Source organism: the organism of the source record quoted next, unplaced genomic scaffold (assembly GCF_019419815.1).
Source record: "Pyrus x bretschneideri cultivar Hongxiangsu unplaced genomic scaffold, Pyrus_bretschneideri_v1 Contig85, whole genome shotgun sequence".
Lineage (NCBI taxonomy): Eukaryota > Viridiplantae > Streptophyta > Magnoliopsida > Rosales > Rosaceae > Pyrus > Pyrus x bretschneideri.
Genome location: NW_025999826.1, coordinates 1,352,152 through 1,378,884, shown reverse-complemented (window position 1 = coordinate 1,378,884; position 26,733 = coordinate 1,352,152). Strand labels below are relative to the sequence as shown.

The 26,733-nt window shown below is 35.5% G+C and overlaps 2 protein-coding genes across 2 annotated transcripts; both read left to right on the top strand.

Annotated features, from left to right (window-relative positions):
• The first annotated feature begins 848 nt into the window (after positions 1–848).
• On the top strand, positions 849–2,651 carry LOC103967948. The gene is made up of 5 exons (XM_009381283.3): positions 849–1,211; positions 1,348–1,422; positions 1,742–1,824; positions 1,910–2,112; positions 2,272–2,651. The coding sequence occupies exons 1-5, from the start codon at positions 1,006–1,008 to the stop codon at positions 2,356–2,358; spliced, it is 654 nt and encodes a 217-aa protein (XP_009379558.2). The 5' UTR covers positions 849–1,005; the 3' UTR covers positions 2,359–2,651.
• Positions 2,652–4,256: 1,605 nt separating this feature from the next.
• LOC103967949 (V-type proton ATPase 16 kDa proteolipid subunit) lies at positions 4,257–7,032 on the top strand. Its single transcript, XM_009381284.3, has 3 exons — positions 4,257–4,428; positions 4,887–5,172; positions 6,461–7,032. Exons 1-3 carry the CDS (start codon positions 4,350–4,352, stop codon positions 6,591–6,593), a joined length of 498 nt encoding a protein of 165 aa, XP_009379559.1. The 5' UTR covers positions 4,257–4,349; the 3' UTR covers positions 6,594–7,032.
• The last annotated feature ends 19,701 nt before the right edge of the window (positions 7,033–26,733 follow it).

Genomic DNA, 26,733 nt, shown 5'->3' with positions numbered 1-26,733 from the left:
CTGTTTTTGACAGTCGCAACGGCTGTTCAAGAAAGGTGTTTCAAGTCTTTGTAAACGCAACCTTCTCCAAGCACAAAGTACATCAACAAAAGACCCTGTCTTTCCTATATCATGCTATTATATTTTTCTTGAGAAAAACTCTTGTACGTTCGCCACATTCAAGTTCCTGGTGTTAGGACTTGGATTAGATAAGAGTAATCCTTGTGGACAAGGCCTAACGAAGTACAAGCATCCGAGTAGATGCGAAATTCTGTCTATAGAGGACATTGCAACAATCCGCAAGCTTCTATCTATTCATATTGTCAGTTTTGGAAACTCACTTCTTTTTCTTATTGTTAGTTCCGATCTCACTTTCATATACTGTTATAAGATTTGTATGTATGCATATTTATGGTCTTAGAAGTTGATTTGAATTAATCATAAGCATCTGATACTATATATCGAATATTATAATCCGTTAGTTGTTGTATCATACTTATATTGTTATATCATTAATAAAGTTGCTATAACTTTAGTTTTGACTATTATATTGAAGTTGTTGTTGTTATACTTTTATATCGTTACATTGCTTAAATTCTGACTGGGCTCCAACAAGATTTCGCCGAAACGCGAGAGAGAGTTCCATCTTGAGGGATTGAGTGATGGAATGTGTATGTCAAGTCCGTATCTACTAAGCATTGAATAAGAATGGTGTTTTTTACTTGCAAGTAACGTGTGCTTAAACTGTTTCCTTTGCAAGCTACCTTGCTTGAACTTTGAAGTGACCAAGTAATCAACGTCCACGTCATCCCTTGGCTTGCTTGTACATAAATATTCAAGTGTTTTTCCTGCAAACATCTCCACACGTAAATGGCATGAACAAGTCAGGCAGAACCCTTCAAAACCTATCCATATAAATAAACTTATAATATGGTCGACTTTGAGCCATCGATCATCGTTGAACATATTCAGAGATCATTACTTAACATCTCAGGCAGGTGACAATTAGGGTGGAAATTCATCAATATGCCTAGGAATGAGTTCTGGGGTTTCAACAAATTGAGAAACATTCTTGAACTACTTCGTCGCAATAGATCTTCGATTGGCAATGCATCGCCTGGACCGTTCCCAGCTACAGCAGTTTCTAAGGTTGACCAGGGTTATCCGATACAGCAAGGCTTACGGTATTTAAGTGTCAACAGCAAACCATGGACAAAACTCGATACAAAAATGTAAGGATTAGTCTTTGATTAATGGTCTCAAATTATGTAATAGTTGATCTCCTCCGTTAAACATTAGTTTTCTCTTCCAGATGATAGAAAAATGAATAATTTTTCTGCTTGATAATTCTACACTTATATGTTATAGGGTAAACAGTGGAAAGGAAAAGGCTCAACAATTACAACCAGCAGCAACTCCTACCAGGCTCGGCATCGGTCAAAGGTATGAACTGATTCTCAAACATGTAAAATTTTGTCCATAGATCTTCCAAAGAAGACCAAATAGAACCAGCTCACTCAATTCGCGTCTGATCCTGCATGATTTCTCGTCTTTTCCTGCATTAATTGTTCTTCAAATTAGAAATCGAACTGTTTTTTTAGTCTCCAGATCAAAGTTTCTATGATTCTATCTCTCTAGCTATATCTATTTTTTCTTTGTTTGGAAAAGTATACATGCTATAAAGTATAAACCAATATTTTAACATGCTGACAAACCAATGGATACTAAAGTACGCTTCTAATTTAGTATCCAATACATGCAGGGTAAAATGGATTTTGGGATCCATATTGGCACTAATCCTTCCTTTTTGGATTCAGAATTGGGGAAAACTCAAAAGGATTGAAGGTACGGAAAATCTTTTTCGTTTGAACCGGTCATGTACATAGAATCGATAAATAATACAAATCGAAAATAAGTTTGTTTTGTACAGGAGAGGCAGAAATGGTTGTGGAAGAGGTAGAGAAAGTAGTCGAGGTTGTAGAAAGGGTGGCAACTGTGGCGGAGAAGGTGTCCGAGGACGTTGCCGACGAACTCCCTGATAATACCAAACTAAAGGAAAAGGTTTTACTGGCAGAACATGTTTTCAAAGTGGCTGCTAAAGATGCTAAACTAGCTGAAGATTTCATTCACAAGGTCTTGCAATGGCAATTCATCCCCCATCTTAATTTCTTCGTATATTTTATTTACATTTTATATGCTTCATTTTTTTTTTTCCTTTCTTTTTATGGGGTTTTTTTTAGCATCTATTGCAGCATTTGACTGACTTATAACTCTATTATTTTAAAATAATAGGTGGAAACGTTGAAGCATGATCTGGAAGACTTGGAGACAATAGCAGAATCCATTGTTGATAATAATAACCATAAGATTGGGAAATGAAGGAAAGAAAATGAATATTTGGAAAGAACTGATCCCCAAGACATGTACATATTCTTGTACAATTTCATGATAATATGTCACTTGAGAATATGATGTTCAGTCGACACATTGGCGGTCTAAGTGGTTTGATTCTCATTGTTTGTAGGCTTCACCACTTGACCTTCGAAGAAGCATAGTGAATCCTTTGATTTGTTGTTTGTAAGGCGTGTTACCGTTGATTTTTGTCAACAGAAAGGATACATAAATGTATTTGTGATACTTGTGCCACAAGGAAATAAAACTCCCTTATCAAATGATTGTGTCAAAGCTTGGTTCAATTTTGGCTCTTTTTAATGTCTTGTATGTTAAGGACTTTAATTGTTTTTCGATATTATACTAGAAACTACAAAGATGGGGTTGGACATAATCAAACACACTACTTCAATCATTCACAGCAAAAGGTAAAGACAATAAGTAACAAGTACAGAACTGAAACTGATATTGAAATACCGAATATCACAAGATAAGTAAAGTAAATACACAAATGAACTTAAAAAAATATATAAAACTCTTATCGGATTGAATTCAAGACCATCAGATTGGAAAAGTTGCTTTCTTGTAAAGGGTTTCATCCAAAAAGACAAACTTATCTAATGGCCTGTAAATCGATGCTACACAAAGATATGGTTGTAGAGCAAATTTTAATTGGTCTTAAGAGTCTAAATGAAAGGATTCCTAGAGTTCTAAAGTCTTGGTTTCAAGTGGTCTTTTGGCAAGGAAGAAGGAATGAAACAAGTGAAGTCAGAGAACTTTGGTTTGAAACTTGTAGTTTGTTTCATTGAATGATTCCTGTGTCCTTTGCTTTGCGCATTTAACTTGTATCTATCGACCTTTTACTTCCTTCTTCAATGCTTCTTATGTCTTCATTTGAAGCCGACGTAGGATTACTTTTTAGAAAGTAATCACCAATAGAAAGTAATCCAAAATATATGGACTGTGAATCTAGATTAGCCTAACCAAGACAGTGATTTTGCTTAAATTTATGATCACTTTACCTCCAAAAACACCAAAGTTCTTTACATTCAATGCTACCAACTTCGAGAGTGAAAAATGGTCCTTGATATCTTTGATTAGTCAAAAGTAATCCGGACGGCCATTTAATACTATAGTCTAATAATATTCTTTTTCGTTTGTAAGTGAGAGGTTTTAAGTTCAATTCTCATCATAAGTGAATTTGAATCACATTATTGCTAGCCCATTATGACTCTTAGCCCGTCCCTTTCCTTAGCGTAAACGAATATTAATATTATTTGTTAAAATAAAATAATAATTTGGATTGTACTGTTCATTTAAAGTAAATTAAAGGCCCAAACTCCATTTCCTATGTGAATCATCTTATTTGGCCAATAATATTTTTAGTGTAAACAGTGTTGTTAATATGGCGCTGATGTTCAATTGTTATATAATTGTCCACATTGTTTGTGTTGCTCCATGTCTTATACCATACAAGATATAACTAGTTTGGGTCGTCTAATTTCAATCAAGCGGTACCCAAAACTATGTTTTGTTCGTGTCCTTGGTTCCAAAAGATGCTCAAGTACAAGATAAAACAGGGTCTAAATATTGGATTTTGTATAAATACTAGTACTACGGTATAGTAGTATTTATTTTTACTGATAAATAAGAGGTTTTAGGTTTAATTCGCATATAAAAACGAATTCAAACTATATTATTGTTAGCTTATTGTGATTTGTAAGACTAAGCTCAACCCTTTCGTATAAAGTAGATAATATGGTTGGGTAAGAAAACAAACAAGTCGGATTCGGGTAGACCCGTTTCTTGCAGCTTGCAACTAGTGAGGGAGATTACAAATTGTAAGGCAGTTCGCTTGGTTGAGCACGAGACACACCAACCACCACTGAAGAAGAACGCGGAGAGAGAGAGAGAGAGAGAGAGAGACCCCAAACTTCTTCTAAGATCGCGACGACGTCGTCCCAGATCCACGCTCCATAATGTCTTCAACATTCAGTGGCGATGAAACGGCGCCGTTCTTCGGCTTCCTCGGCGCTGCTGCTGCCCTCGTTTTCTCATGTAACCAAACTCTAAATTCAATCTCGCTTTTTCTCTGTGTTTTTCTCTTTGCAATGTCTTTGGCTCCCGACAAAGTTTAGATCTAGTTTGGATTTGATCATCTGCTCCATTCGGCTGTCAATTGAACTTGGTTTTTATAATATCAAGGAATTAACTGAATAACTTGGATTTTCTTGCTTAAATTTTTGGTTAATTATCATTTGGGACCCTGAAAGTACAAATCTTTTGCTAGAAAGGAGCTAAATTTGACTATTATTATTCATTTAATGGTCAGATGATATGCTTTGTGGAGTTTGTTAACATGGATCTCAAAACCCATTACTCAAAAGAGGCTGATTGATCTGTTTCGCTTGGTTTATACATCATATGTTCATGTATTGCCCAAAATTTTAGAATCCCAAATATAGGTTTAGTGTGCTTGATATAACGGCGGCTTCGTTGGGGATTTGTTTTTCAAGGTATGGGAGCTGCCTATGGCACAGCAAAGAGTGGTGTTGGTGTGGCATCCATGGGGGTGATGAGGCCTGAGCTGGTGATGAAATCCATTGTTCCGGTCGTTATGGCTGGAGTTTTGGGTATTTATGGCCTTATTATTGCTGTTATCATCAGTACTGGGATTAACCCAAAGGCCAAGTCATACTACCTCTTTGATGGTTATGCACATCTCTCTTCTGGTCTTGCTTGCGGTCTCGCTGGACTCTCTGCTGGAATGGCAATTGGTATTGTTGGCGACGCTGGTGTAAGGTATAAGTTCCGCCATTTAAGTGCATATGCATATACATAATTGTTTCTTGTTGCTTGCTGGTGTTTTTTTTTTTTTATTTTTTTTTGTATGCTATAGCTAGACGCTAAAAATAAGTATTATTGAAGTAGATCCTGTACAAATTATTACCCCTTTTTCTGTTTCTTTTCGATTAGTACTGTCCTTTTGTCAAAGGCAGATAATAATTAGGGTGGCCATTTATCCTATAAACATGCTTTTCAGTAGTGAACAAAGTTGATCTAACTGCACAAATAGCAATGGTGGTATTTCTTGTTTCCCTTTCTTATATATGTTGCTTACATCAACTTCTGGGTTATAGAGTTCGTTGGTCAGCTTTTTGTACTGACTGTCACTATGAACCGAATTACTTAACCTATTGATAATTCCAGAATTAATATGCAAAGCAGATTTTCACCCAAGACTAAATTTAAAGATAAAGAGATTGGTCTGAGAGAGGATTATCATTAGTATTGTCATTGTAAACTGGAAATCCAAGGAAGGATATTAAACCCCAGAGTTCATTTTAATTTGGAAAGTTGGAAGTCCAATACAAGGATAGTAACTTAAAGCCGTGACAGATTAGAACTAAAATCAATGATAAATCTTGGTCTGGAAATGGATAGTGAAAACATTGTAAACTATTCATGGGCTGATAAATTTAATGTTTGTGGCAATGTGAAAAGTTATAAAGTCCAAGGTCAGAATAGTATCTTAACTCTAGTAAAACATATTTCTCTGAATATAGGTCCAAATGTCAATGTATGTTTGACATGTAAGATGAAAATATCATTCTCAAGAACAACTATTGAGATTGATTCTTATTAGGGCTTGGAATCAGTTGAGATTTAATATTAAAGTTGTCTTTGGCAACTAGTATGGTGTTTTGGTATAACTGTAATCTGTAGTGCCCTGAATATGATTCTAATGTCTCATGTGTATCTGTCACGCGTCTCAGAAAGTAGTAACAGTGGCGGAGTTTGTAACTAGTATAATTTGGTAGACAACTGGTATAGTGTTTTACTATAATTTGGCAGCGTGGGTCAATAGCAGTAAACATGAAAAGATGGCTCGTAAAGTTTTCATGGCTCTGTGAAGCTAGTTTTCGTCACTTGAGAGCAGAAGTGCAGAACAACTAAAGTTTTGTTTGGTTGTTGTGCTTCATAGATATCCCCTAATCTTTCCTTAAATGTTTCTATGTGATTTGAGATTTAGTCTCAACCTAATTATAATTAGTGAAGCACCTCCAGAGTAACCGAGCTTGTTTTGCAGAGCTAATGCACAGCAGCCGAAACTCTTTGTTGGGATGATCCTCATTCTCATATTTGCTGAAGCACTGGCCCTCTACGGCCTCATTGTTGGCATCATCTTGTCTTCTCGATCAGGGCAATCCAGAGCGGACTAAGAAGTGACCGTGCATCATTTATTGCTTATTAATGGCACTTCAAGGGGAAAACTTTTGGCTGCTTTCAGGTTGGTGGTTGGATGCTGCTCGCTGGTTCCGAAAGATTATGTTCGTGCAAGTAACGGGCCTTGCCTTGTAGTAGTAAGATTGAGGTTTTCATTCAACAGAATAAAAGCGTTTGAAGCTGTTAAGGTTTTTTCATCTGTTGGTGAATTTTTCTGCGAGAACCATATGACCTCGTATAGATCCATAATTCTAAAACTAGTGCATGTTAATGGATAGAATTCACTTTTATCAAATTCACATTATTGTAGCAATATTATTATAGGAATCAAACTTAAGGTACTTAATTCCTTGTATTTGTAATGCGGCAGCAAATCTAGTGGCCTCTTTAGCCTTATGGGAGGGGGGCACTTATGAATGAAACTATTTTAAGCTAGTGGTTGTTTAACACTTTGGCTACTGATGTAAATATGTCAATTTGAATCTAATAAAAGTTTGTACTTTGATGAAAAAAAAAAAAAATCCTATATATATGAATCAACTAACTTAAAGCGAAGGCTTAAACACCATTAATTTTAGGACACAAAGGTAATTATATTGCACCCTTCTAATTGGGCATGTAATAGTGTGGTCCCTTTCTTTCAAGGAGAAATTAGGTTCCCATTTCTCTTTTTGCTAATTCATTGATTAAAATTTTATTCTTTGTCAATTTTTATTAAGGTCCTTATGTATTAATAAATGTCATTAATTATTTTAATAATAAAATATTTTTTATTTCTAAATATATTCATTTAGTGTTAAAAATGTTACATTTAGTATATTTATATTTATGGATAAATTTTTTATCATATATTTTTATTTTTAGTTTGTACTCATTTTTAATTTGCAACCCTTTTTCTATTTGTACCAATTTTCTTTTCTGTTTTAATTTGTACCCATATATTAATTTCTTTTTGTGCCCATATTTTAAAAAAATTTATTTGTATTTGTACTCATATATTTTTAATTGATTTGTACCTATTTTAAATTTTGCTAAATGTACCCATGCTAATTATATGTATTTATTTTATGTTTTAAAATGTATCAATAGTTATTTTGTAAAATATGATAGTAATTATGTGGGTAAATTATTTCTTGCTATAATTTTGTGAAGAACAATATTACTCTAATATTTATTTTTAAGTATTTATTATTTTTTTAAAATATTATTTGAATTTTTTTTAAATTTCATGATTTGTGGGACATTAAAAGCATAAATGCATGGGTTAAATCTCTTAAATGATGTTACGGACCGCAATCAAAATATTTAAACTAACAAGGTTTCAGTCTAACAATTAGGTTGATTAGGGACAGGAACCAAAATGAAAATTAGGTTCCCATCCCTTTTTTTTCAACTTCATTGATTGAAACCTTATTTATTTTCAATTTTTAATCAATGTCTCTTGGTTTATCAATGTCTCTTGGTTTTAATAAACATCATTAATTATTTCAATAATAAAATATTTTACATATCAAGATAATTAAATTTTATTTCTACATTATTCATTTAGTGTTTAGAAACGTTACATTTGATATATTTATATTTATGGCTAAATTTTGCCTCATATATATATATATATATATATATTAGTTTGTACCGATTTTAATTTGCAACCTTTTTTTTTTTTTTTAAATTGTGCCAATTTTCCATTCAGTTTTAGTTTGTACCCATATGTTAATTTCTTTTTGTGTCCACATTTTTCAAACTTTTATTTGTACTCATATTTTTTTGACCTCTTATTTGTTCCCATAATTTATTAATAATGTACCCATTTATTTTTAAAAATGCACCACTTTGTTATATGAAAAATGTACCCATTTTTTTTGTAAGTAACACCTCTTTTGTGTAAAATGTACCCATTGTTTTTTTTTTTTTTATATGAAATGTACCCATTATATAAAACGTATCACCCTTTTTTGTATAAAATGCATCAACTTTTTATATGTAAAATGCATCGTATAAAAAATTACCAATTTTTTGTATGTAAAATGTCATTAATATAAGTAATGACAAATCATGGGTTTTATTTAAGTATAATTTCTTTTAATATTTTCAACAAATTATGTGTCACATCTCAGCCCGGGTCCCCATCACATCCTGGGCTCGACTCCACCGTAGCACGATATTGTCCGCTTTGGGCCCCGACCACGCCCTCACAGTTTTGTTTCTGGGAACTCACACGAGAACTTTCCAGTGGGTCACCCATCATGGGATTGCTCTCGCGTGAACTTGCTTAACTTTGGAGTTTCGATGAACTCCGAAGCCAATGAGCTCTCAAAATGCCTCGTGCTAGGTAGAGATGAGAATATACATATAAAGCTTACAGGATCCACTCCCCTGGGCGATGTGGGATGTCACATTATGGATTTTATTTAAAATCTTATTAATATAAATAACTACAAATATCAAATTTTAGTTAAAAACTTATAATAACCTACTTAGAAATGCATTATTTCATTAATTTCAGGGACTTCAATCAAAAATCAACAAGGTTTCAATCAAAGAACGTTGATAAATAGGGACCGCATCCAAAATTACACTTCTTTTAAATATGGATACTTTACTACCTTGAAGTTACATATTGTTACATTGGCTCCTCCTTCCACCGAACTATGAAGTTAACTACTATTGTTTACAAGATACTTGACGGATATATTTTCATTAAAATAAATTCTTATTGTTGTCCACACAACATTGTTTAATCTTGTGACATCCCACATCGCCCAGGGGAGTGATCCTTAAATGTATATTCTCATCCCTACCTAGCACGAGGCCTTTTGGGAGCTCACTGGCTTCGGGTTCCGTAGGAACTCCGAAGTTAAGCGAGTAGTGCGCTAGAGCAATCCCATGATGGGTGACCCACTGGGAAGTTGCTCGTGAGTTCCCAAAAACAAAACCGTGAGGGAATGATAAGCCCAAAGCGGACAATATCGTGCTACGGTGGTGGAGCGTGCTCGGGAAGTGATCCGCCCCGGGCCGGGATGTGACAAATCTATCAAGGGTAATTCCTTGAAAAGGATAACTTTGGAGTCCACCAATTTTTGAGAGAAATCCCATTAACGATTGAAGATGATTAAAATAGGAGCCAGCCAATGGTTTAAATAATTTGATTACAATTCATTGTGTGACAACCCGTCCCTAATTTTACAATTTTATAAATTTTAAAAGCATGATTTTACGAAAATGCCCTTAAAGGCGAGAGGGTTGACCTTAGTTGACCATCGGTTATAAACATGTGGGACTTATTCTTTTAGTATGTCCTTGTAGTACTCGTTGGTACGAACGCATAGGCGAAACCTTTTGCGAGTTCGGATTATAAAGAGTTAGTTACGGGCATTGAAATTGGTTACTTGTTAACTAAATAATTTTGAACTCCCACCATGTGGGAATAGTGGACCAATTAAATTAAAGGGACAAGGAACCAATTAGAAGAGGGGAGGAAAGCCTTTAGCCAATCAGAAAGAAGAAGAAGAAGGAAAAAAAAAAAAAGAGGGGGGGGGAAGCTGGGAGCTTTTCCCGTGGGTTTCCGTCTGTACACCTCCACGACCACCCATCTTCCAAGGCCGATTCCGGCCAACTCCAATGGATTTTTTCAACGCCACCACCACCATCTTGAAGCTCTCATTCCCCTCTACAAAACCTACCCAAGAACCACCTTGATTAACCACGGTGTGTGGTGGTTTGAGGCCACGAAAGCGATGGCTGATGCCACCACTTGGGCTTTGTAGCCCATCATCCTAGGAGAAAAACCCAACCAACCTTGACCTCGTTGGACCACCGTAGACGACGAATCGACGTCGGGAAGTTTAGGCACCCGCCGGCTTTGTGGAAAAAATTGACCATCTTCCGTCCACTTTTGGACTTCGTGGAAGGTATGAAAGTTGCTCCACTCACTGAGATCTTCATTTCTATGAAGTTTGATAATTTTTGGAAATAGTTGGATTTTCTGGCAAGTCGGGGCGGCCGACCGCCGCCCACGGCGGCGCGTGGCCAGTGGGCCGCCAATGCTATTTTTAGGCTATGTTGAATGTCTTAAATTCAGTTTTGTTATTTGAATGACGTAGGTTAATTGTTGGAACCTAAAGTCGTTACGATACGTTACTTGATAAAAATGTGAATCGACGATCCGACCGTTGAATCGTCACCAAACTTGGATGCATTATAATACGTCATATTTAAAAATCATAGGAATTTATGGATCAGGAATCCGACGTACGGTTCTTCCTGAATTAGATTTGTAAGTTAGTAAAATAAATGTTAACCGCCACTTGGTTTTGGGCAATTAGCGGAGATTCGACCGTTAGATCATAATGAAATTTTAATATGTTATTCTAGAAACATATTGTGGATCTTTAGGAGTTGCGGATTGGAAATCTGATATGCGGATCTTCCAGATCGAGTTATACAGGGTTGTAGACCCTACCGTTGATCTTTGATCGACTGTTGACTTATGGTCAATGGGTCTCGAACTATTTTAGAATGCCCTTGAGGTTGTGTTTTATGTGAATTACGTATTCTATTGGTAAGAGTTCTGAGATGTGATTCGATAATTGGTCACAGGCGCCAATCATTCAGGACGCCTCGATGCGTGCGCTAGAGAATCATAGCGTGAACTCCAGGTGAGTGGATCTTTTCCTTTTTATCGTACATATTATTGAGAGTTCTATCGACACTTTTAAATTGATTTAGGTATATTACCTTCATATAATTAATGTGAATGCTTGACGTACTAATATGAACTACGAATGGCTTGATCCCTGTTTAGGGTACGTAGGTAGTCTAACAAGACGTTAGATGCAGCCATAATATATTTGAGACAAAAGCCTTATTTAGGAAATTGAGCAATGTGAAGGAAGTTGGTGGAAAGGTGAGATTTAACCTTATGTTTTGGTGGTTAAATGTTGGTCACAAATCAATTTGTGAGGCATTGAGAGAGTGAAGTAAAGAATCGTAAATAATGTTGGTTAATTAAACTAATATTTAGTTGGACTTGTTCCCGATAATTATTCCCGAAATAAATAGTTCGGGAGTTAGGTGTTACAACTTATGCATATTATGCCATTTGTATATATGTTTGCATATTTGGAAATATTATGATATGGTTGAATTTTAGATTTACATTCTGGTATGTCCATGTGTGTTACCTGCACGTAATTATTGTGAATGCCTTGAAGTGCGAAGGTGAACAAAGGACACCCAGGTAAGTTTAGGTGAGTTTATAGTATTAGTCGGATTGATGGAGTTATGGTTTGACTACATTTATATGTTAGGCAACTTTGACATTGTCGTACTAGTTGCCCACGAGTTGTACATGTTGTATTGAGATGCATTGAGAGCTCATAAACCTGCACCCCGGTGTTAGTGCTCCCACCCTTGGCCAAGGCATAGTCCTTCATGTATTGTTCACCTCCCGCACGTTATGCTCACCTTGTATCCAAGGTAGGTGCACAGTCCTGTCGTACAAACCACTATAGGTGGTTCCAACTCGTAGGTGACCAGCGATTATTCGCATAGTCTTCACGTGATCGTAGCACTTGAGCGTACTTATTTACACCTAGTCTTGTCGTACAGACCACTAGAGGTGGTTCCGACTTGTGTGTAGGCATGTTTGATGAGCTATGGATAAGTCGTACAGGTCACTATAGGTGACTCCGACTTATATGCTAGCATTGATTGATGAGATATGTGATAAGATATTGATTAAGTACATGTCACTATAGGTGACTCCAACTTATATGTTAGCATTGATTGATGAGATATGTGATAAGATATTGATTAAGTCGTACAGGTCACTATAGGTGACTCCCGACTTATATGCTAGCATTGATTGATAAGCTATTGGTTCAGCCATACAGACCACAATAAGTGGATCCGGCTGACATACCTTTTCATATTGATTTATATCACTTAGTTTACTTATTCTTGTTGAGATATTTGACACGGCATAACGGTGAGACGGTTATTTTGGTTATGGTTTTGAGTTATAGTCACGTCTATTATTTTTCTGGGAAATTATACAGGTATTACGGCGAGGGGTTACCGCCCTTGGTAATTGAAATTGATTTGAGAAGTTTTGTTTCACTCACTCACATTTTCTATATTTGCACCCCTTCAGGTTTTAGTAGCAGATTTCCGTACCGACGAGGATTCGTGGCACTTTTCAGTACATATGCCTTCTTATGATGGTATACACATTATCTTACCTTACTGTACTTTACCTATGCTCTGTATCACGCGTGAAATAGGTCCAGACTTGCTCATCGCGCACTCGTGTACTTAAGCATTTTTAGATTTTAATTTATTCACATTTAATACACTATCACACTTTATGGCTTCGTCACCTTCTTGGTGTCGGCGAGCACAGCTCGATTCAGGGTCCTAGTAGACTTTCCGGGTCGAGGTGTGTCAAAACGACATTAATCAAACGAAAAACAAAAAGTTCAATTTTTATTACAGAACTTAAGATGCAGTTTTGAAAGTTTAAATGATCGTTTTTGGCCTTAAACATGAATATGTATACCATAAACAATATATTACAAACTTGGATAACGTTATGAAGACCAAATTTCTAAACCAAAAATCTAAATCAAATTATGTGGACATTAATGATTGGATTATTACTTAAGTGTTAATTAACATGTTTATTTCTTATAGGTGACACATCATTTGATTTGCAAATTTGGTTTAAATTTTTATCTTCCTAGCCTCACCTTATGAACTTAGACACGATTCATGTGAATTTAGTATATAAACTTGGAGATCACCATTTTAAAAGCACCAATATTCCAATTATGAGGTAGGTAGGTAGATCATGATCTGAGTCGGGTTCCTTAGCTTGTTAAAATTAGGTCATTTTTTGGATTGTGAGAAATGTTAAGAAGACTTTTGGGTAAATTACAAAACTATCTTAATTATCGGTTGAATCACAAATTCATACCTCATGTTTTAAAAATTACAATGTCATACCTCATTTTACGAATTTATTACTATGTCAAACATTCGTCAGTTTTTCTGTCAATTTCTCTGTTAAATGCTGACATAACTTGAGATGGGACCCACTTCCTAACCCAACTGGATTAAAATTTTAATTAAATATTAAAGTTAATCTCAGTTTACTACCCTGAAGTTTTTTAGTTTTCAACATTTGGTACATGAAGTTTTTTTCGTCCTAGTCTGGTACCTAAAGTTATAATTATGGGACACTTTCATACATTCGTTAAGTTTTTCGTTAAAACTTCTATTAACTAATGGCGTGGCGCTCACGTGGACAATAATTAGGCGCCACGTGTCAATATGGGCCCACTTGAATATTAAAAAAAATTCAAAATTAAAAATACAAAAAAAAAAAAAAAAAGAACCCATCCGTCTCTTATCTCATCCCTCGCACCCTCTGGTCCCTCTCCCTCCATTCTTTCTTCTACAACCCGTACCCCTTCCCTCCCTTCTCTCTTGCAACCCGTACCCACCCTCCCTACTCACCCGACCCAACAAAATCCCACCCAAAGGAAGTCCAATTCAACAAGAAACCCATCCAATTTATGAAATTTATTAAAAACACAGTTAACCTAAATCCCTAATTTGGATAAATTCCCAAATCTTACCCGATTCTTGAGCATTCCTAGCCCCTACTCCCACCCCAGACTTCGACAACGGTACGTGGTGGCTCCCTTGCTTTGGTTCTGCTCTCTCCTCAAGTGGCTCGTGAACCGTAGCTACTCCAATCGAATTTCGAATTTGTGTTCCTCAGATTTTGAGGATTATAGTTTTTGCAAAGGGTGGAGGAGAGAGAATGGAGGGAAGGTGAAGAGGGTGGAGGTGGGTCGGGTATAGAGCGTTGGTTGGGCGCAGAGGAAAGAAGGGAGGGAGCAGGAGTGAGGTGAGGTAAGAGAGGTGGGTGTGGGTTGCAGAAGAGATGAGGTAGGGTGATGCAGGTTGCAAAGGAGAGAAGGGTGGAAGGGTGGGTGGGGGTTGCAAATGAGAGAAGGGAGGATGCGGGTGTAGAGGAAAGAAGGGTTGGGGGGAGGTAGAAGACAGGTGGGTATTCTTTTTTTGTTTTTGTATTTTTAAAACTTTTTAATATTCAAGTGGGCCCATATTGACACATGGCTTTCAGTTATTGTTCACGTGGGCGTCACGTCATCAGTTAACAGAAGTTTTAATGGAAAACTTAACGCATGTATGAGAGTGTTCCAGAATTATAACTTTAGATACCAAACTGGGACGAAAAAAACTTCATGTACCAAATGTTGAAAACCAAGAAAATTCTGAGTAGTAAACTGAGATTAATCCTAAATATTAAAAAAAATCATTTAAATATTTTTATAAAAATTGTGGAACATCATCAGCCGCACCCTTTTCCCGATGACATTAGCCTCGCCACCACTCATTCGACTCCCTCCCTCCGTTGCTCCTTCACCACCACCTACCTTCACCTCCTTCATACATATATTTCCCTTGTTCCCGGTGCTATTTCCGTCAAACAACAAAAAAATCCTCAAATGTCCATGTAACGACCCCATCTCTCTTCCATTTTTCCTAAATCCTCTTCACACTTGCAGCCCACGAAGTGTTAACGGAAAGTAGCTTCATCTATCGCGGAAATGGCGACTTGACTGAAACACTCGACCAGCTGCTCCTCTCATCCGCCATCTACAACAGCGAGGATGTGGGCCCATTCGTCCACAAGGCCTTCACTTCAGGGAAGCCCGAGACGTACTCCAGCATCTCTAACACTTCTCCCGATCCAAGAAGTCAGAAATCGAGGAGATTTGCAAGGTCCATTATCAAGACTACCTCCCTCCGTTGCTTTTCAACTTCACTCCAATTAGTTGATCCAAACCATTTATTGTTACACATGTTTGATTTGACCTCCTAATCCTATCTTAATCAGACCTATTTAACTAATTTCTGTGGGTTTAATTGTGTGGGTTCTAGTAATTTTTGTGGGTTAAAGTAATTGTCTTGGGTTATCAAAACAAAATTGGGGTTGAGATCGAAAACACACTAGCCAACTCCAATCTTATTCATCTAGTCCCTATCATTATGTGTCCTTTTTTTTTTTTTTTAGGGTTTAGGGTTAGTTTCCTCTACAATTTTCCATCGAAATGGGCCAAAATGAATAGATTTTCTTGGCGACGACATGCTCTCTTTTCAAGATTGGGATTTGGGGAGTATTGGGTTTTTGGGGCTAGGTCTTGGCGTACGCTTCGAGGGTTAAATCTTTCACGAGGAGGGTCATCTCGTTGTCGACAATGACAACGTAGAACTCGGATTAGGGTTTGGGTCTGAAACCGAACTGGGTTTTGGAGAGGTCTCATAATAGGGAATGTTGGGAGAGAGCTTCTATGAGTTGTGCTTCTTCCAGTAGAGAAAGGGCTTGATGCGAAGGTGGAACGAAGGGAGGAGAGGGACAGAGGGAAAGGGAGTCGAAGGTGTGGCCTAGGTCGATGCCGTTGGGAGGATTGGGGAAGAAGGGTGAGGGTGATGGGTTTGTAGGGTGTGGCTCCTATATTTTTTATAAAAATATTTAAATAATTTTATTTTTAATTTTTTTAATCTAAGTGGACTAGGAAGTGGGCTCCGCCTCAAGGTACGTCAACATTTAACAGAGATATTAACAGAAAAACTGACGGATGTCTGACATTGTAATAAATTTGTGAAATAAGGTATGACATAGGTAACTTTTAAAACATGAGGCATGAAATTGTGGTTCGACCCATAATTAAGGTAGTTTTGTGTAATTTACTTTTATTAAAAGTAAAATTTTTTATAGATTTTTGTCACCTCATATTTTTAACACTATTGTATTACGTTGACATAAGAATTACTATTAAATAATAAGGTAACTAATAGTCTCCTTAATACTTCTCTTTGGACCAATATTCCATTCATGAACGCATCCGGTAGCATCTTCTCTTCACCTGACATATAGGGTTAGCCATATTTTTTTCCATAAATTAATGAATGAGGATCCTCTTCGAATCCTCTTTGTGAGGATCTCAATGATCATTCAATCACATCCGTTCATCGTATATTGTATGACCATAAATCATTGTAAATCTTTTTATTTAAAGTTAAATATAAACAATACATGATAAAAATTGACTGCACAATATATGATGAACAAATGTGATTGGAAGATCCTTATTCTAAATTATTATTGCCTCAATTCATGCACATTGTTCAGAAATTAATTTTTGTTTCCTTTACCAGCAGAAAACATGTTTTTTTTTTATTTTTCTTTTCTTTTGTTGGTTAGTATGTTGGCCTTCAGTTAATTAGCTATACTATTTTTTATTTTAAATAACTGGCTGTCTAGAAACATGATTATACTGTATACAAGAACAAAGCACGTCATGTGTTGTGTTGTGTGGAACCCAAATTTCTTCCGGATCCCCAAAAACTAAGTTTAATGATCAAATGATTTGAACTGTTGAAATTTGATCTAACGGTTACAATTATTATAACTTTTAGAGGAGGTTCTTGTTGGTAACCTTGGATCAAATTTTAACGGCTCGGATCATTTGACCCTTAAGCTTAATTTTTTTTAGATGAGGAGAAGATCTGGATTCTGTTGTGTTGGAGTACTGTCTGACAAAAACAATTAAAAAGTTTTACAAAACTCAGTCTACTCTCCTTGGTGGCAACTAATCTGCTGTGACTCGTCAAAATTTTTCCAATTACTAGAAGAAGATGGTACTCCAGCTTAACAAGGTAGACTTCCGCGATCATGTGTTTGTCTTGTTCGTAATTTTTTTTATAACGTATTTGGTATCTTAACAGATCGTATCTTATTAAATTTGTTAAAATAAATAGGTAATATAACTTGATTTGAAATTGATCTGATAAAATTAATGGTAATAAGACTCGACTTATTACCTGTTAAAAAAAAATATATCTTCAATAAATAATCAAATGAAAAATGTCATACTAAACTCTCCATATATATATATATCACGTTGTCACTAAATTAACATCTACATACCCTAAAACCTTACAGTAACCATCGTCTAAGCGTAGAAGATGCAACAACGAGCGATGACATAATTTTTTTTTCACATTTTTCACACTTGTAAATTAATTATTATGAATTATTACACATTTTCAACTCCACCTAAAAACAATGTTCATGAGGGTTTGGAGAGTTTTAAAACTCCAAACGACAAGGTACCCATCATCAAAACGTAGAGGATGCGATCACGATCCTTTGTGTATTTGTTTTACATTTTTCACATTTGTAAATTAATTATTAAGAATTTTTTGATGCAATTTTGTCACATCCCGGCCCGGGGCGGACCACTTCCCGAGCCCGCTCCACCACTGTAGCACGATATTGTCCGCTTTGGGCTTACCATTCCCTCACGGTTTTGTTTTTGGGAACTCACACGAGAACTTCCCGATGGGTCACCCATCCTGGGAATGCTCTCGCGCGCTACTCGCTTAACTTCGGAGTTCCTAAGGAACCCGAAGCCAGTGAGCTCCCAAAAGGCCTCGTGCTAGGTAGGAATGAGAATATGCATTTAAGGATCACTCCCCTGGGCGATGTGGGAGGTCACAATCCACCCCCCTTAGGGGCCCGACATCCTCGTCGGCACACTCGCGACCAGGGTTAGGCTCTGATACCAAATGTCACATCCCGGTCTGGGGCGGACCACTTCCCGAGCCCGCTCCACCACTGTAGCACGATATTGTCCGCTTTGGGCTTACCATTCCCTCACGGTTTTGTTTTTGGGAACTCACACGAGAACTTCCCGATGGGTCACCCATCCTGGGAATGCTCTCGCGCGCTACTCGCTTAACTTCGGAGTTCCTAAGGAACCCGAAGCCAGTGAGCTCCCAAAAGGCCTCGTGCTAGGTAGGAATGAGAATATACATTTAAGGATCACTCCCCTGGGCGATGTGGGATGTCACAAATTTGATTTCTTTAACAAATACCGAAATACATTAAAAATTCATAATAATTAATTTACAAGCGTGAGAAATGTGAAGAAATATACAATTGGTACATCTTAATTTGGATCTCTGACTTAGGCATCAGAGCTCATTTTTTTTTATTTTACCTTTTCACGCATTCATTTTACACGTTCATCATGATTTTCATTTTTTTTTTTTAACTTTTAACGCATTCATCTTACACATTCATCTTTATTATAGTCCTGAAATTGAACAATTCAAATAAAAGCAACAATAATATAAAACAAGGACGTGTTGAATGAGAAAAAGAGTGTGTTTATTTTTTTCTAATGTTGAATAGAGTAACTTTTCACGCATTCATCTTATACATTCATCTTTATTATAGTCCTGAAATTGAACAATTCAAATAAAAGCAACAATAATATAAAACAAGGATGTGTTGAATGAGAAAAAGAGTGTGTGTTTATTTTTTTCTAATGTTGAATAGAGAGTGATGTCTGACTTATCTATTAATTAAAAAAAAGTAAAAAAGAAAAAATAAATAAAAGGACGCGGGAAAACGTGTACGCAGTGCCCATCTAGAAGGAACGCATTATTCCTCGTATAAGTAGAGGCCACCTTCGTTGATTTATGCAACAGAGTGAATGAGTGATTGGGGATTTTTTTTTCCTTTTGTTTTTTTTTTATTTTTAAAAATGGGGACAAAATGGTGACAAGCAACAATTATCCTCTCTTTCTAAGGGCCGGGAAGACTCATAGAGACATTTCAGCCTCTTCTTCTCCACAAGTCTGGCTTCCACACCAGCAACGGATTTTGAACTCAAGACCTCCAGTTTTTTAATTTGAAGGAAACCTCACAATCCGTCCTTTACCACTGAGCCACCAGCTTGTGGTCAAAATGAGTGATTGGGTTTGGTTTGTATGATTGTATAAGATATCAAACAGGTCATAAAAAATGGATTCAAAACGAATTATGAATCATGCAACTATTAATTACGATATTGTCACAAAAGGTGGATTGACCGATAACGCCTTTTTTTTTTTTTTTTTTTTTTTACCGAATTGCGACCTACGTTCAAATCTTTACTCTATAGTTTAGATGAATTTAGTATTAATTATCCTTTTTTAATAACAAAAGCTACATTGTAGTTTCATTCACGATACACAAAAACTATATTTTATTGATATACAATATACGAACTTTATTTTAAATTTTTTAAAAGAAATATGACTTTCATTAATTACTCTTGTAAAATGATGCACCTTCAAAATTACATTTTGATATGTAAGTTTGAAAAAGGGTAATGCAATTCACACACTCCATTTTACTTCTCACACAGTCTTGTTAATTTTTATCCATTGATATTCTTCTATTCACACTGATCCGATGGCCGAAAATTAAGAGGAGCGTGTAAGAGGTAAAAATAAGTGTGTGGATAACACCACCCTTAAAAAATAGGAAGTGTTATTGGCACTCCAAAAATCTCATTTTATACTCCTCACAAATGTATTTTTCTTTCTAAATATAGAAAGTTTGGAGTGTAGAATGAGATTTTTGGAGTGCCAATAACAATTCCCTAAAAAATTCTTGAAAACTTTTCTTTCTAATATTATTATTGTTTCAAAATAAAAAATACAAACTAATTATCTTAGAGAGATTATATTCACACACCCCAAATTACTTTTCTCACACCCTTTTAATTTTTTTAATATTTTCTACACACCATTAACACTTGATAGAAAAATATTAAAAAATTAAAAATATGTGGGAGAAGTAATTTGGGGTGTGTGAATATAATCTCCCTCTTGATTGATTGGAAAAATTGAAAATTTTCTCAAGATCGATGATATGCGATTCATGTGAACTTAGAGATAACCATTTTAAAATGCACTAGTATTCCATTCACGATGCAGGTAGGTAGATCGTCATCGTGCGTGGGTTCCATGGTATGGAAAAATTAGGTTATTTTTGGACAAAACTAATTTAAGTTAGTGCTATCTATTCCTAGTTAATTGTTGGAACCCACAAATCATGAACGCATCCAGTAGCATCTCCTCTTCACCTGACAGATAGGGTTAGCCATTTTTTCTGTCAATTAATATTGCCTCAATGCATGAACATGATTATACTGTATACAAGAACAAAGTAATGTCATGTGTTGTGTTGTGTTGTGTTGTTGTGTGTGACTGTGTCGGACTGTCTTACAAAAACGACTAAGAAGTTGAAAAATGGTCGTCTACTCTCCTAGGTAACACTAATCTGCTGTGACTTCGTGTCAAATTTTCCCAACTAGTAGAAGAAGATGGTACTACGGCTTAAGTAGTAAGAGGGTTCTAATCTGAGCCGTGTGCATCTTTAATCTCAGAGTTTAATTAGTACTCTTTCAAAACATTAATAAAGAACCTAATAGATCTTGTACCACAAGGATTCTTTATCCAACTTTTGCAATAATGACCGATAGTTAGAGGAATGTGAAAATTTCTCGCATTTTCGCCACTAATTTCTTCATGGATAATAATACTTGTGTTTTCTTTCTAGGGGGGAAAGAGCTCATCATCGCATTTGCAAATAGTGTATAATTCACCATAGAAATTTCGTAATCGAATTCTTAGCCTTCATTTGAAGGACATCCTTACAAAAACTTATTCGAATAAGAGTTTATTTAGTTATCTAAATATATCAAATAAATGGATGGTTCATAAAATATGTTACTCGGTACTTAAATTGTTGATTTATTCAATAATAATTTTGAATGACTAAACGAACTCCGTTTCGTAGTATTTTTTTGTAGGGACGATCTTCAAATGAATCTTACGAAATTGAACGGTGAAATTTCTATGGTGAAGATACTTATTTTGCAATTGAAAAAAAAATGAGGCTTATTCTCAAAGGGGAATGCAAGCATTATCCTTATTTTGTTTACAAAGGCAATCAACTCTTATAGGCCAAATCTCTTTTGTCAAAGAGAAGTGGTTTTCTCTCTACGTCGAGGAGAGTCTTTGTGGTTATAGTCTCTTTCTCGCTTTGTCAAGAGAACTTTTATGATTGTTTTGTGGTTTTTGCACTAGGCAAAGGACAATGAGAAGAATACTCAACTGTTTGTTGAACGTGACTCATACCAAGATCATCAGAGAGCAGTGCAATCTCATGGTGTCTTTAATTAGTTTTTCAACTTGCAAGGTATAGTACCTGTGATTAGAGTTTTGGGTTAAAGATTAACGGTTCTCTATTAGGAAATTCTATTTTTTATGCAGTTGTAGTGTTTTGGCATGTGGAGCCTCTTAAATTATTCAAAAGTACATTTTCTCCCTTTAAATACTCCTGGTTATTTTAAGACTTTGGATAGAATAAATCAAAAGAACCAATGAAAAAAATAAACAAAAGTATGCATAAGTAGAAAAAGAAGTGTGCGGATAATACCATTTCCCTTCATAACACGTAAAACTTTATTTTCTAAAGATTATTAAAATGCAAATTAATTAGGTCGAAGATGTGAACTTTCCCAATTTCTTCAAGATTTCTTTTAAACTTTGTTCTATATCAAACCAATCACCCTAGCTGCTTTTCAATTGTTTAGCAGCTAAAACACTAGTTATGGTAAACAACAGATCCATACGATCGACAACTTGACAAAATGTAGGAGATAACCCTACGCAACAATGCATTATAAGTCGTGAGCATGCATTATGCGGTCGATCGACAAACGTCGACATATTATGTTAATTAATTTTTTTTGTTTTAGATTATATAATGTGTAATGTGCATTGTGATCCAAGGTCTTACGTGGGAAACCATGTTTTTCTGTATCCTGCTGACCCAATCATGCATTTTGTATGAATCTTTTTTTGTGGAGCTGATAAGGTACTGCTCACGTTCTTCAGTTAATGGCCAAAAAAATTATTAGGTCATTGCCATTCCTATCGTGTCATTTTTCGGTAAAGCTAGGGTTTGCCCAGCTTTCTTTATATTGGTTATGTGGTCCAATTCTTTCTTTTTTCCTTATTGAGATGATTATGAGATCAAAATTTAAAGAAGCAATTCCTATTAAGTGTAAGTTTTTTTATTTTTTATTTATCTTTTTTATAACAAAGAAAGAGAGACATTATATTTTACGGGGAAACAGATCCAGGTCCAAAAACTTAAGTTGTTTTTTAGATTTAGTCCCGTTTGTAACATACGTATATCATAAGAGAAATATTATTTAAGATAGAAATGAATAAAACTAATTATAAAAGAGGGTAGATTACAAGCAAACAAGATCTATTATATATAGGTAATCAAAAACGATTTATCTAAAAACGTGTAATATAGATGGATAAATCTAATCCTATCATTTAATTCCTAGTATTATAAGTAATCCTGTAATTTAAAAGATATTGCATTCTTTACAACTTTCAATTTTATAAACTTAATAAAAAGATTATGTTCATCGGACCTATTTCAAAGAAGTGGATTATTCCTAATAATAACTCACAATATTATCCATATATACCACTGCATCATATCAAATGTTACATATTGCTAAGACGACGCAATTGAATAAAAAGAATTACATAATAAAAAAACTTACCGTTTGGAATTAAGATTAATGAGCAACCACACATCTGAGAGAGGAGAGAGAGAGGTACCACGTCATTTGATATCGTTTCTTTTCTAGTTGTGGAATGCAAGCATTGCTCTTTCAAGTTGTGTATGTACTATTTACACGTGAATAAGAAAAGCATAGAGATGGATGCGTGGAAGTGACGGCCCGAGGAGATCGATTATTCAATGAGCCTTTGCCAACTTTTCTAGGCTAATTAAAGGCTTCCATGTGGTAGTGACTCAATTCACCACTTAAGGCTCTTTTTCTACAACATAAACAATACGTTGGATAAATTCTTGCAGACCTCAAAGCCAATATTCATGCTTGTCACCGTTGCCACCGTTCGGCAACTTTGGCTCTTCGCCATTTTAGGCCACCACCGCCAACTTAAGTGGCTCGCCACCATTTCTGTTTTTTGGTTTTTGAGCCCTGATTGGTCGTTGGCCTGCACGAGTACTAGTCTCCTGGCAGCCGTCACCTTTTCTTTTGTTTTTTTAACAAACGATATTATCTACATTAAAGAGATAGAAATTGAGCTAAACTTCATAATGGCTAGCAATAATGTGGTTTAAATTCGTCTTTGGAGAGAATGAAACCTAAAACCTCACTTATAAGTAATGAGGAATACCACTAGACCGTAGTACTCAGGGACACTAATATATTGGACACGTTTTGTGTTTTGAATCCACACCAATACCTTAATAATTAAAAACAAAAACCCCTTTAGCTAAATTTTGTTTTTCTTTTAACTAAGTATTTTTTTTTCAAGAGTAATATGGATCTGAAAAATTAGTCAAGGTGATTTGCGATAAGCATATTAACTTCCGTCCTTAATAAAGAAAAGAAGAAGGGTACATAATGAATATTTTGGAATGTTAATAATATTTTATTTTAGTGTGTCATATAACACGATTAAGATGGGTGGTGATGTCCATGCACTTTCTATTAATTTCTGTCTTTTAATTTTCTTAAATTCATTCAATTTGACAGTAAAAATTGAGAAAAGTACGTAGAACACTAAAAAAAAAAAAAAAAAGAGTAAATAGCACCCACCTTAACAAAAAAAAGTTACACAGTCATGGCTTTTATAAAAATTTGCTTGTAAAAGAATCAATAAGAATATTGTTACTTATAAGAACAAAAAAATAAAACAACAAACGCCTCTAAATGGTGCTAATATTAAAATAGAAAGTAACGTGAAAAGTTCCAAAAGAGCCAAAAAGCAAATCTAATACGGCGCTACCTGGAATCCGAAACCTTTACTTTCATAGGTTTGATATTACAGTGTGTATAATATACAAAAGCCACCCATGTTGCGACTTAAACCTAAACCTAAACTTGTCCAAAGGATTCCCGAAAGGGACATAGTTAGTTTCTTGTTTCTCTCTTGCAAAAAGAGTATGCAAGAATAAATTATTTAATAGGTAAATCGGATAAAAAAATATGAAAATTAGGTAAAATATAAGTATTTTATTTTTTATTATTTTTTTAGCACAAACAATATTACTATTCTAAACTACTTAAAGAAAAAAGGAGAGTGTTTGAACCCAGTAACACCAAGGAAATGCACCACTCGCAACTAGTACTACATCTATTTATTTAATTGATGCAAATAATAATCAACTGTCGGCTTTAACTGGAGGTGGAAAGGCCAGAAAAACATGCATGGGTAAAGATATTTTAATGTATATGGCAATTGCATTGCTCCATCTGGAAATCAGGTGGTGACATGCATGCACCGGATTTGCTTCCATTTTTACAGCATGATTTAAACCCAACACGAATACATACTACTTGACACGAAGATACTATGATGATTAGGGAGCCGTCCATACTACTTAACACAAAGATAGTATGATGATGAACGATCATCCATGCATACAAACAAACTGCTCAGTTTTGGTGTAAAATATTTCTGAAATCATAAGATATTTTGAGCATATATCTTGTAAGGGGATTGGTTTAGGTGGGTGTGCCTAAATAACCAGACATAAGCACACCATAGGGTGCCACAGCCAAGTGCCAAAAGTTTGGCACTTAACTCCATTTGGAAGTCGATCAGGTGGTGACATGCACCGGCCCTGCTTCCATTCCATACTCACGTCCAGGGGCGGACCGACTTAGGAGCCGGGAGGGGGGGGGGTGTGGGGGGTGGGGAATTGGGGGGGGGGGTGGGTAGTGTGTCAGCTAACTCTTCGAACTTCGGTGAATTTTCATAGATGACTTGGGTGCTACCCTTTTAAAGATTGGAGTTGCCCTTCACAGTCTAGTACTAATATTATTTACCTCTGGCTTGTTTGTTGGTTGTGATTACAATTTTCATAGATGACTTGGGTGCTACCCTTTTGAAGATTGGAGTTGCCCTTCACAGTCTAGTACTAATATTATTTACCTCTGGCTTGTTTGTTGGTTGTGATTACAATTGTAGGAAGAAAAAAAGAACCAAGTAAAAGACTATATATCCAAAAATGCAAAGTAAATGAAATGGTAATCTTAGAGAATGAACAAAGCATCATCATTCTTGGACAAACATATTAATGGAATGCAATGATATCAATCAATTTGTTAGTGTGCTCAAGATAAGTGTGTTCCTTTGTTAAGCATCATATAGGAGCAACTTTGGAATGTGTTAGTTACCCACGCAAATGGAGTATTAATAAATGTGCAGTATGTCTTTGCTTTTGACTTCAGGCCTACCTAGACTCGATGAAATGACGATATGCATGCTATTTCTGTTAAAAAAAAATTTGCACACTACGTGCACTATTCTTACTCCCCCCCCCCCTCCAAATTTTTTTTTTTTTAAATCCGCCACATGCTCGATCGGTGGGATTTGTTACAAACATGGTCTATATATGTTTGGGTACGCAGCCTTGGCCGCTTAAAGAAGTAAGAAATATAAAGTTTTGTACGATCAATTGTTTAGATTGAAAATAAATTTAATGAGTACTTTGATTTTCAATTTCAGGAAGGAGTTAGAATTCTGATTTCAAATTCTAAGGTTGATATATTCTTAGTTTGTGTAAGTATATTTTAACTTATTGCTTGTTTACTAATCCATAGTCAGAATAAGAGGAATTGAATTACGGAGGAGTTGAAAAGGAGTGGAGTCATAATCAGATTCATGTTGAAATAGTTTACTAAAATTTAAATGAATATGAGTAGGAATATTACTGAACCATGTAAGTTGTTAACTAATTTGCTTGAATTGGAATGAAAATCAATGTGATTTCTGAAATGCCCCTATACAATACAAGTAACCTATTTTTGCCTCGTTTAATAATCCGAAATCAGAATAAAAGGAATTGAACTAAGCAGGAGTTGTAATGGGGTGGAATTGAAATTACATTTTTGTTGAAACTATTTAATAATTTTTAACTGTTTAATAATTTTTTTAAGAATCAAAGTGGGAAGAGTACTTAACTATATAACTGTTTAGTTATTCACATGAATTAGAATGTTGCATGTGATCCAATATTCTAGTAGATAGGATGTTGGGTTTGTATGCATGTGTCACGGGTTCAAAACTCCATGTCCCCCTAAATTAATGTAATAGTTTCTCAGTCTCCCCTTCCCCTTAACAATAAATTAAAAATGA

Coding starts and splice junctions, on each gene's coding strand:
- LOC103967948 (XM_009381283.3), top strand. CDS start 1,006: ATGCCTAGGAATGAGTTCTGGGGTTTCAACAAATTGAGAAACATTCTT. Junction 1,423..1,741: donor AGGCTCGGCATCGGTCAAAG/GTATGAACTGAT, acceptor CAATACATGCAG/GGTAAAATGGATTTTGGGAT. Junction 1,825..1,909: donor AAAACTCAAAAGGATTGAAG/GTACGGAAAATC, acceptor TGTTTTGTACAG/GAGAGGCAGAAATGGTTGTG.
- LOC103967949 (XM_009381284.3), top strand. CDS start 4,350: ATGTCTTCAACATTCAGTGGCGATGAAACGGCGCCGTTCTTCGGCTTC. Junction 4,429..4,886: donor TGCTGCCCTCGTTTTCTCAT/GTAACCAAACTC, acceptor TTGTTTTTCAAG/GTATGGGAGCTGCCTATGGC. Junction 5,173..6,460: donor GTTGGCGACGCTGGTGTAAG/GTATAAGTTCCG, acceptor CTTGTTTTGCAG/AGCTAATGCACAGCAGCCGA.